At 32.9% G+C, this 12,440-nt stretch overlaps 1 protein-coding gene across 1 annotated transcript; it reads left to right on the forward strand.

Annotated features, from left to right (window-relative positions):
• Positions 1-3,245: 3,245 nt before the first annotated feature.
• LOC132752837 (uncharacterized) lies at positions 3,246-3,746 on the forward strand. Its single transcript, XM_060743225.1, has one exon. The coding sequence runs from the start codon at positions 3,246-3,248 to the stop codon at positions 3,744-3,746; it is 501 nt and encodes a 166-aa protein (XP_060599208.1).
• Positions 3,747-12,440: the final 8,694 nt, after the last annotated feature.

A 12,440-nucleotide genomic window follows, 5' to 3' on the forward strand; every position in this document is an offset into this window, starting at 1 on the left:
TAGCAGATAGTTCCCCCGGGGGCTGGTCTACAGTCCGAGAATATGAGAAGCCTTCTCTCGCTAGCGATAGCGATGATGAACGGAAACTCAAGCAGGCCGAATCTAGAGCCATTAAAAAGGTTAAGACAACTTCTTCAAAACAAGCTCGTTTTCATCCTTATAAGAGTGATTCTCTTTCTTTCATGGGTTACAAATCAACCACACCAAGGGCAGATGATTCAAGATATTGGTTACCACCACGTCCCAACTTCAATCAGCTTTTTCGTGGCCAAAGACGAGCAACACCAAATGACGTCTGCTACGCATGTGGGTACAGAGGGCACTTCCGGCGTCAATGCAACCGTTTCTTGTCTGGAAAACAGGGTACCGACGGAATCGACATACGTAAGACAACCGGAACCAGTACAAGTACAGCCACCAGTTAATGATAAGTATTTAGATATGTATCTATGTTCAAAAGAATTTTTTGAGATGCAGGAATTAGATTTTGAAAAAAGCAAGGTTTTAAATGGAAATGTAAAGGGTCGTCTCAAGAAAAATGTATCATTTTGGGAAAAAATTGGAGCTAATGAATATATTTTAGATACATTGAGAAATGGATACAAATTACCTTTATTTTCTGTACCTCAAAGGTCAATTTCTAAAAATAACAAGTCTGCATTAGATAATATGGATTTTGTAGAAAAAGCTGTTTCAGAACTTTTAAAGAATCATTGTGTTGTTGAGGTTCCATTTACACCACATATTATCAATCCATTGACTGTTTCCATCAACAATTTAGGAAAAAAGAGATTGATTTTAGATTTGAGAAAAGTTAATGAACATATTTGGAAAGAAAAAATATCTTTTGAGGACTGGAAAGTTGGACTTGAGTATTTTACACATGATGGGTATATGTTTAAGTTCGATTTAAGTAAGGGCTACCATCATTTAGACATTTTTCCAAGCCATCAAACGTTTTTAGGTTTTTCAGTAAAGGGGAAAAACTACTGTTTTACTGTTTTACCTTTTGGCATCAGTAGCGCCCCTTACATTTTTACAAAAGTGTTGAGGGAAATGGTTAAATACTGGAGATTGAACGGAATAAAAATTGTAATGTTTTTAGATGATGGTTGGGGTAGCAACAAAACTTTTGAACAGACTAAAGCCGATTCTTATTTTGTTAAGAACAGTCTTGAGATGGCAGGTTTTTTAATTAATCAAGAAAAATCAATATGGTTCCCAGTTCAAGAATTGGAGTGGATTGGTATTTTCTGGAACAGTGAAAAATTTTGTATATCCATTCCTCAAAGAAGAATTAATGATTTTAACATAACTCTCAAGTTATTGTTGGGTTCTCTCCCTTATGTCTCTGCTAGACATTTAGCGAAATTTACAGGAAAAGTCATTTCTATGATGCCCGTTATTGGGAATATAGCAAGACTGATGACTAGGTATTTGTATAAAGAGATAGAGACTAGTAAGTCGTGGGATTTTTGTTATAAATTGCCATTAAATCATCCTTGCCTTACTGAAGTAAATTTTTGGGTTGAAAATTTAGAGAAGTTAAATGTCAGAAAATTGTCGGCGTACAATCAGGTACAGACTTTGATATATTCTGATGCAAGTCATCTGTCATGTGGTTCTTATATCGTTGACTGCAAAAACAGTGTGTTCCATAGCGTTTGGAATAATGAAGAACAGGCTAAGAGTTCAACTTTTAGAGAATTAAGAGCAGTTTATCTTGCTTTACGAGCTTATGAAAGTTTGTTAGAAAATTCTAAAGTAAAGTGGTTTTCTGATTCTCAGTCATGTGTGAAAATTGTTCAGTCGGGTAGCACGAAATTAGATTTGCAACTTGAGTCGCTTAATATCTTTAAATTATGTTTAAAATGGAACATAGATTTAAGCATTCAGTGGGTACCACGTGAGCATAATCAGATAGCAGACGACATAAGTAAAATATATAGTTCAGATGAGTGGGAGGTTACTACCGAATTTTTCAATTTTATTGATCAAATGTGGGGTCCTCATGAAGTAGATAGGTTTGCCAGCTTCAAAAATCGCAAATTAAATCGGTTTAACTCTTTGTTTTATGAATATAAGTCTGAGGCAATCGATGCTTTTACACAGTCTTGGTCAGACTGCAATAACTGGCTTGTGCCACCTATATATCTTGTTTCTAGAACTATATTTCACCTTTTAGCATGTAAAGGGAAAGGCACTCTGATAGTTCCTAAATGGCCCAGTTCGTCATTTTGGCCAATTTTGTTTAAAAACAATGGCGTCAAGCAAGATTTTATCAAAGATATTCTAGAGTTTAAAGCAGGTCAAAATATTTTCATGAACAAAAATTGCATTAACTGTATTTTTGATTCAAGAAGATTTAATAGTAAAGTTTTAGCTATTCGCTTAGAATAAGAAAACACGAAGTTTTGTTAGTTGTTGATCTATTTGCAAGTTAAACTGAATAAATCTATTTTGAACGAAGTTTTATTTTTGTAATAAGTATTTCAGATTAACAGCATTACATTTTTTCTCGTTTACTTATCATCATGTCCCCCTCCTTTAATACATGCATATATACTGGTGTACATTGGTGTACATAAATTCTGTACATGTCCGTCTAGCATCCTATGCAGACGAAGTATCGATCCGATCGATAAGAATGATGTTGATGTACACAAATTCTGTACATGTCCGTCTAGCATCCTATGTAGACGAGGTATCGAGAGGTTTATGTACATAAATTCTGTACATGTCCGTCTAGCATCCTATGCAGACGAAGTATCGATCCGATCGATAAGAATGATGTTGATGTACACAAATTCTGTACATGTCTGTATTTATATCTATTTATGTAGCAGAAGTCTCGGTCTGCATGATTTGTTGTTTGAGATTGCCGTAAAGTGGGCTGGGTTGTTATTATTGTTATGTTGCTTTAAATAGAAGTTTATTTTATACATTTCACAGACGTGTTAAAAGTTGGAGTATGGCGAAAGCTGGACCAGTTAAGATTACCACAACAATTACATGAAGAATATGTAAAGCTTAAAAAGTTCACATTAAAATCTAAAGCGGAAAATACGTTAAAGAAATATAAATGCTATTTTAAGTTGTTTTGTTTATGGTGTAAGAAATACAATTTCAGCTCTTTACCTGCGCTTGATGTACATGTAGCTTTATATTTGTCATCAGTTTTCACCTATGGTTCGTCAGAGTCAAAAATAAACAGTATTTTGTATTCAATCTCTTGTGCTCATAAAATGGCCGGGTTAGAAGATCCGTGTTCTTCTGAATTTGTGAAAAATATTAAATGTGGCATTTTAAGGGAGTGTGGTAAGCCGTCTAAGCCTAAAGAGCCTCTTTTGGCCGAAGATTTAGCTAAATTAGTTTTACATTTTAATTCAAATGTAAACTTAATGGATATGAGATTTATTACAATGTCTCTTCTTAGTTTTTCTGGATTCTTACGGTTTGCGGAAGTAATACAATTAAAACGATCTGATTTAGAAATTGATGATAGTCAGGTCAAAATAATGTTAGGATCTTCTAAAACAGATCAATTAAGGAAGGGAGCTACAGTAGTTATAGCAAGAACTAATAAGTTTACCTGTCCTGTTACTGCCTTGGAGAAGTATTTAAAAATGGGGAAAATTAATATAGATTCGGGGGAATACTTATTTAGGAAAGTCAGTTTTTGCAAGAAAAAAGGTGAATATGTTATACGCGTGCTAGAGAAATTCTTATCTATACTAGAATACTAGAAATTTTGGTTTGCATTCATCAGAAGGTGCTACTTCGGCTAGTAATCAAGGAGTTTGTGAAAGATTGTTGCAAAAACATGGTAGATGGCAGTCTGAGACATCTAAAATTTTATACATTAGACAAAATTAAACGAAGTGTGTCTTTAAATAAGTGTGTCATTTAGATCAATTATTCATCGACTTATGAAACGTATCCCGCTCTTTTTCTGTCGATAAAATTAAAGTGAACCTGTAGTAGCCACTCCTACATTGTCTTTCTTATTTATATTATATCCTTGTAGGATATTAATTATGGAGTTAAATGATAAATTATTTATGTTTGGCTGAATGAAATGAAAGAAAACATAATGTAAGAAAATTTATTTTATAAATTAAATAAAAAGGCTCATTATTTTCTTAACATAACGAAAAATGAAAGACAAGGTAAACCGATAATCATACACACAACATATAAGTATACAATATTAACAATTTATGTTAGAAAATTATATCACTAAGTTGATTCATTTATATACACACATTTTTATAACTCATACATATAATAGCAGAAAATCATGGTTTCAAATACAGCCCGAAAACAAAATATTCACTTTAATTGTTCTATGTTTGTTACCTGGTTTTGGACTTTCACGACCTAAAGATCTTATATTCCTGGAAATACAAGTTTGTGTTTAGTGCCATTTATCCAAATAACAATAATAATAATGAAGACAATTTAATCATAAAATTATATATATTTACAAAATATATAATATTATATTTCTATGAAACACATGTGATGTTTTTTTAACTGTTGAACTAACACCAGAAAGGAATCACTGCATTTCAACCCATTGATCATGGGTTCGAGCCTTTGTCAGGTTTTTATAAATATAACACTGGTAATGGTTAGTTAAAGGAAACGGGCACTAGAGCAATAAATATACGTTGTACGATATTAATAAACTAGAACAAAGAAGTAAAATGCCAAAGATCAAATGGCATCTGAAGGTCGAAGACATTTACTAACTATGATAAAATCTATTTATATTGATTACGATATTTCAGTTAATGTAGTTAAAGTAAAATCAATGATATTGTATACTTCTTGAGGTGTGTCTGTAAAAGCAGCCACACATTTCCTTGAAAGTTTATATTTGCATCATTCATGGGGAAGGTAACTGCTTTTCTCATATGAACACTAAATTGAATCAAGAAAACATTGAAGTATATGGAGTTTATTAAGCACAAATATGACATTTATATTATATTAATATTTTTTTTTAATATTTATTATAGTCATAGCTTTAGTACATACATGGTCCAAATTCGCAGGTATGATTATCAACCTGAATAATTCGAGATTATGTGTTGTGAAAATGATGATATTCGACATGCATGAAGAAATCGAAAATCCGTGTTTAATATCTCATTACGAAGATGGACACGCATTCATCAATAAGCAGAAATTATACATTAATATTAGTTACTGATTCAGGTTCTAATCCAAACTTTTCTTCTGGTCCGGACGAGTTCGGATTAGACATGTTCCACTGTATCTATAAATAATTTAAACAAAAATCGGGAAAGTACAAATTAAATTTTAAATGAATTGAAAACACAAAAACAAAATAAGGATTTTAAGGAGTAAATCTAATATTTCAGGAACAATAATATACCTTTACCTTTATAATCATGTTTATCAAATGTCATTTGTCTGTTTTTGTAAACAGTAAATTTATTGCATTCATTAGATAAGATATGCGCCTTTTTGCAAAATCTCATGACGCACTCAAGGAAAATTAATACTTAAACTTACATTGCACATTCACTGTAAGTTTTTTTTCAGTTACCTAAGTACAGGAACATGTGATATAATTGCGCCATGCCGTCCATTTAACTGCGCTTGTTACGGTGCTTTCTTGGGTACTCATTGTTATGTCCTGACTGTCGAAACAGTTCCATTCCAATGATACAAGTGGGTTTCCTCCGGTAATTGAACAAACAAACGTGCCTTTATCAGACACAATGACCCATATATCACCGTTATATTCAACTCCTTGTATCAAAGGTGAATTGTCTGGGGGATTTGAAATAAAAAGACAAAGTTGGGTTAATTCGGGTTCCATGTTAAAAGAAATTCTCAGTCTACCAGTTGTCAAACTATTCTATACATTTAAAAAAAATACTTTTTCAAAATAAACATTTTTTTAAGTTTCGAAAGGTACAAATTAAAGAAAGGAACAGAACACTTCACCACCTGATTCATCAAATGAAAACAGTTCCTCTTTAGAGGGATAGAACTATGGTTTTTTTATTATAAAATCTCGGCCGTTAAAGGCCGTGAATTATTAGTGAAAAAGGTTATCATAAATTGCAGTTAATGCGTATCAGTTTCTTGCAATAATGCACACTCATGTTGTTTTTTTGCTGAAACGTGAGAAATAAGTGAAATTCGAATGTTGCTCTGTACAAATAGTTTTTCTTAGCACATGCTTTTTTAGAGATTAAGAGCCATTAAATAGAATTTCACATATTGCCTTTGGGTGAATATAATGATCATTTACGCAGTTTGTTGGCAATACATGTTTTTGTAGATAGGGAACCTCATAGATGCACGGTCGGATTAAAAACGCTATTTAAATATCCTTTTTTTTCTCTGATAATGACGAAGGTTATAAAAGAAAATCAGTGAGAATATTAGTAAACATATTATTTTATAATTATACTTCAACCACTGTATAAAACAATATAAATCTTAATTTCATTCGGACTGAATAATGGGAAGCATCAGCCGGTTCAACCGTTTCTTGTTGTATTTCGAGAACTGGTTCAACAATTGTTTAGAGATTCCTACTCGAGATTCCTACTCGGGCAGGTTTTTGCTCTTGTGTAAGGAGATGGGGTTTCCATCTGGCACTTATCCTTCTAATATTTCAATCACGTATGAGCGGCTTCTACAAAGATACCAACGCATTTAGCTATATACCTAGTTGTAAACCTTGCATCAGTAGCAATCAATTCATTTACTTTTTAAACCATGTTTTGGCAAAGTTGCAGTTTTCGGACGGCGTGCATAAGGTGCATCTTTTACTGAATCCACACCAATTTTTAAGTTCTATCATGGACGCGAGACAGATGAATATAAATAGCAGGGTTCCAATAAAAACATTTTTCATTAAATATGTCCTTTGCCTGTATACCAAGAATACAGTGGTTCTTGATAACAGGATATCAAAATATGTGTACCGGCACTAGAAAGATTTATCCAAAAGCAACACGTCAACATAAAAAAATATAAAAATGTAGTTACAGATATAATCCTGAGTTATTTCAGCTATGTCAGTTAACATTGCTGAGCATAATTTTTATTTTAGATTATCAATTAAGAACGAAAGAAAATGCCTTACATGTAACATTAAAATGGTTTCTCTGCTTGTTTTGTCAGCTTTATCAGATCGAGTCCACCCTTTACAATACAGAAGAAAGTTATTAATCGTCCTATTTGGACTAAATTCTAAACACTCTCAACGGCTTTTAGACTATTTTGACCATTGACCTATTTGTTGATTAAAACTGTGTTAGATTATATACAATCTGTCCAGTATTAATTCTACTCTTGGGTCTGGTCGACATGCTGATGTGCTGCAGGAGATATTTGTTTCCTGATTTTCTTTCATGTAGTGCCCATCATGTTGAATCACTTTCACGCTTGTAGCCGGAACTGTTAAAATGTTTCAACAAGAAAAGTATGGAGTTTATAAGAAATGCATGTATATTCATAAGTTTATGTCACATATGAAAACTTTATCCACATATCTTATCAACTAATTATGAAACGTTGTCGATAAACGTTGTGCTAAAATAGTATTTTTTTTTACATTTTGGTCCTTCGTTATTCAATAAATACAGAAATTGATAGGTTTTTAAAGTATGAAAAAATAGACAATTCTGCGATTCAGTTACTAATTCAAAGTATTAAAAGAAAATGTGCACGGCAATTTAATAAACTATGAATCATTATAACTGCCTAATATTATACAGACTATGGAATGAGTACCCAATAAAACTGTATTTGAAAAAGCTACTTGTCAGTAAGATCAAATGCATTCGGATGATTTGGAAATATTTCCGGCAACAAAAATGTTTAGAGACAATTTCCTAAAAAAGTTGTTACAAAGTCTATACAATATATGAAAATTTAAGAAACTAGATCAGTGATTGGCAATTATTGGTGCATTATAGCAATATAGCATTTATATGTAAATATTGCATTACATAAAACTTTTATATGGACTGTATTTGATTTGAATATAGTCTCTGAACATATCCATTCAGCTCCATGTTGTGAACGGTCAATTTTGTTAAGAATCACAGAATAAGTCCCATTACCATTATACACACTGGTAAATAAAGCATTGTTGTTTAGAAACCGTGATGTAATACATTGATCATTTAAGTAATATAAATTTGCGGCAAAATTTATCTGAGAGTTAAACCAAAGTGATTCTATCAGAATTTCATTTGTCTTTAAACATTTAAGCGTAGAACTGGAATTTTCTGCGGCTGTTACCTGAGCTGGTGTCAACTGAATGGAATTTGTCCATACAACTATTGAAGAGATAGGTTTAATAAATTACGAATGTCTCCAAAAAACCTACTAAAAGCACTTTGAAATTCATTAATACCGGGTATATTTAAACATGATCTAGATACTATGTAAGATACAGAATATAAAATGACAATAAAGGTTGCGTGTGTCTGTCTTCCTGGACAATACAAATTAAAAACTAACAGTTTATCTGGTGTCTATGCCATTGTTTGAATCTAACAGAGACTACTCTTTGGTAAATAGAGTACGTAAAATGAAAATGAAAATGAATTAACCAGATCATGGACTTTTCTCCAACCAATGCGTGGAATTTTAAATATCATGTATCGTGTATATTGTGATCAATTGCATTTATTAAAGAAGTAGAACATAGGAGAAATAAAAACCTTTTCATTCTCGTAATATTAAGATTTGTTCGTGTACAAATAAGTGTGTCCGTTGTTAAAATATAAAAAATTGCAAAAGATTTTGATACTTGATTAAACAGGCGCTCACTTTATAACGATATGAACAAGACTTACAAATATATAATAATATGTAAAGAAAACAACATCTTTTGATATACACTTTGCCCATCATAGCTTCATTCATAAAAATGTCCGATATTATTTTCAATTTGATGCATATAATGCTGCAGATGTGGTTGATTTAAGACATATTGATTCAAGTTCAAGTTGAGAAAAATTTTATTTGTGTACATTGAAAAAAAAATCAGTGATCACAGGTGTCGCCTAATGATAGAAAATTCTGCAGCTTATTTGTAGCAAGAGAAACAATAATCACCAAAATGTCAGAACAATTATTTATTCAAGGGTTATATTTTGGCCAAATCATTCTACTAGAAAATCCGTTAAATGCGCACAAGTACTAAAGGTACTGATCAATCATATTAAGTTTATCTTAAATTGCGTTACTAGTTTAAGAGAAGTAGTCCGGAAAAAAAAACAAATATGCCTGACTTTCACAAAAACTAATCTTTGGAAGGGACACTAGTCCTATCGCCATAGATATCGTTATGTTCGAGCATCTGATTTTCCATAAAACGTTTTTCTCTGAGAATTTCCTCATAAAACGGGTTATCAAAATGATCACAATTTTCATTTACATTATATAGATCTTTAAAATCCCAAGATCATTTTTTAAACACAAATTCACTATAGTGAATGATATCTCCGTTATCATCATAAACTTCAAGAGGTGTCGAAGGTTTCCGTTTCGGACCAAGATTTTTAATATGATCCCAGAATGCTCTAGGGTCATTTGTGCAAGTACTCTCAATGTCGATCGAAAGATTTCTCTTGTAGGCTCGTTCAGCGCGTCATAACTGTTTATCGAATAGATGTCTTGTCAATCGTAGTCGCGTGCGTCGATCACCATGGAAACGCATGAAATTCCGCTCTGAGATGCATACGGCCTGCCATAGTTGCTCAATATCGTCGTCCCAGTAAGGCTTAAACGATTTGTAGCGTTTACGGGTTTTCTTCGAACAGTCAAATGACGGTATATGTTCATTCATTTCTTTTATTAAAGTATTACAAAACTGATCATAAATCAAACCAATATTGTGTTGATTTTCCCTACATATTTCAATATTACGTATCAAATTGCGAAATGCTGTTTTGGCCAAATTTGAAGACAAAAAGTCATTTGGAATTCGTTTTAACTTGTATATCCGTGTATTAAATGGTGGTCGTGACTGCTGATTCACGGGATTGTTAGTCTCGTCTGTTATAGCGGTACTATAATTATATGTAAATCGTAAAATGTAGTGATCCGGTAATTTACTACGCTCTCCGATTAGACTCTTAAGATTATGCTTATCAAGAATCGATGCAGGGGAAATAACTTCAAAATTATTACAAGCATTAAAGCAGTCATGTGGAACACAAACGTAGTCAACAACAGATTTTCCGCGAACTGAACCTGACGTAAAAGTGTTTCTATCTTCATTAAACCGGCCATTTAAAACACACATCTTTGAGTCAATCAGAAAATCTACAAACGTCTGTCCATGCTGATTAACACTCTTGTCAATACACTTTCTCAATGGTATACCGTCTATGACCGAAATTATGTCCTGAAGTTCGCCGATCCTTGAATTATTATCCCCACACACAATCAGATAAAAGATAAATTTGTCCGAGCAAATGAGCGTAAAAGTTTGTTGCGTTACGTCCCCATGGTGAGTTTTCCGGTGGTAAGTATACAGAATAGACGATAATTTTATAATTTGTAGATTTTGCTGTGAACGAGAGTCCCAATATTCCATCATATGATTTGTCAATAACATCAACACGAAAATTATCAAACAAACAGTTTTTCACGAAAATTCCGACACCCCCTGAACCTTTGGGTGCATTAACATGAGTTAACATTCTGTTATGTGAATAAAATCGGTAGCCTTCAAGAGCAATAGTTTGTGTGGCTTTTAAATGAGCTTCATTTACACAAATTATGTCAGATTTCATATGCAATAAGATTTGTGATCAAAGTTCATGATTTGATTCAGTCCAACCAGCAACATTTAAATGAGATACAGATATGGAATGTTCGATAAGCCGGGCGTTGGCTTATACCGGTGTAGCGGGTCCTCTTGATATCGGAACGCCACCGGCAGAAGCAGGCGTTTTCTTAACGATGCGTCCATTTCCAGTTACTCGAAATTGATTACCATTTGGAAATTCCGACAGTAAAGTTTTTGCATTCAGCTCAAGTATACGTTCGGTGTGAGTTTTACTACCGTATACATACACACGCTTATATTCCGGCTTCGACATTAATATCTTCTTTGAACGGAGTACCTCGATCTTTTGCTCGAGATTGTCAAAAGCAATTTTCAATAACGGAGGTTTACCGGTATTCCTGTCTGAGCATCGACTCGCATCGGTAATTTTCACTTTGCTTGATATATCACTACCGAGAGCAGAGATCAAATCTTTCGTGTCGTCTAACGGTTGTTTTCCTGGGCGCAACGATAAATTAGTAGCAATAACCGTGAGCTCACAGTTATTGACCGTTTTATCTTGCTTCAAGCCAGAAACAGATTTCAGTGAATTCAGCTCAGCTTCTAAGTCAGCAAATCTTTTGTCCCAACAGGCAAATTGTAGGTCAAAATCAACTTTCACTGCTTTTATTTTATCATCAATTGTTGCTAATACGTCCTTCCTCAATTTATCAATTTTGCTATCAAATGTCTTCTGCAGACTCTCTTGCCCCTTTTTTAAAACAGCAAGTACTTCCATGATTTTATCAAAACGTTCATTTTCACTGCAATCTTCACTATCAGCCATTTTTGATTGTTTGTATAGGGGACTTATCCCACCCCGAGATTCTCTTGCTCTTTTTTTCTCTAAATTTGAACGAGTTTCACTCATTATATTTCATAGTAATTTGAAACAACTTACAGTCAACAAAAATAGTATCCAATAATAATTCAACAATTTATAATCACTTCTATTTCTCAATTTTATTAATTCATTTTTTATTTCCAACAAGTTTAGCGTCGAAATAATAAGAGTAACAAATCTTAATTTAGAATAATATAGTTTTCTTCAGGCCGTTAACATATAACTTCACCGTGGCCGAAGGGTTTGCACGCTCACTTATGAATCGAGAGGTCTGGAGTTCAAATCCCATTTGAGGCAACACATTTTTTTATTTTTTAAGTCAAATAAACATTGAATTGACTATCAGTGTTGCAATAAGTCTTATAGCCAATATACTTCAGTTAAAACACTGGAAAGCATTGGTGGCACTATACAAAAACAAATTGGTTTATAATCTCACAACCTTCACCTTTCTGACATTCTGAGACCCAAACAAATTCAGCGTCTTCTGTGCTTTGATTGTGCATGTTATCTTATTTAACTTTTCATAACTGTATTTCTTGATTATATATCTCCATTATTAAGTTTAATATAACTATTTATGCATCATTTATTTTATTATTGTTTTTTACATTTCAATAGTTTTTCTTGTTGTGGTGTGGGACTTTCTATCTATAACGGGGTTCGTGCGAATACTTTTTAATCGTAGTATAACCCGACAACGGTAGTATGTGTTAATCTATCTAGTTTTGTACGACAGTAATACACCGGATGTTT

This window comes from Ruditapes philippinarum, unplaced genomic scaffold (assembly GCF_026571515.1).
Source record: "Ruditapes philippinarum isolate M1 unplaced genomic scaffold, ASM2657151v2 ctg1412_1_1_1_1, whole genome shotgun sequence".
Lineage (NCBI taxonomy): Eukaryota > Metazoa > Mollusca > Bivalvia > Venerida > Veneridae > Ruditapes > Ruditapes philippinarum.

Bases quoted from the DNA above. Each gene is read 5' to 3' on its own strand.
- LOC132752837 (XM_060743225.1), top strand. From the start codon at position 3,246: ATGGCCGGGTTAGAAGATCCGTGTTCTTCTGAATTTGTGAAAAATATT.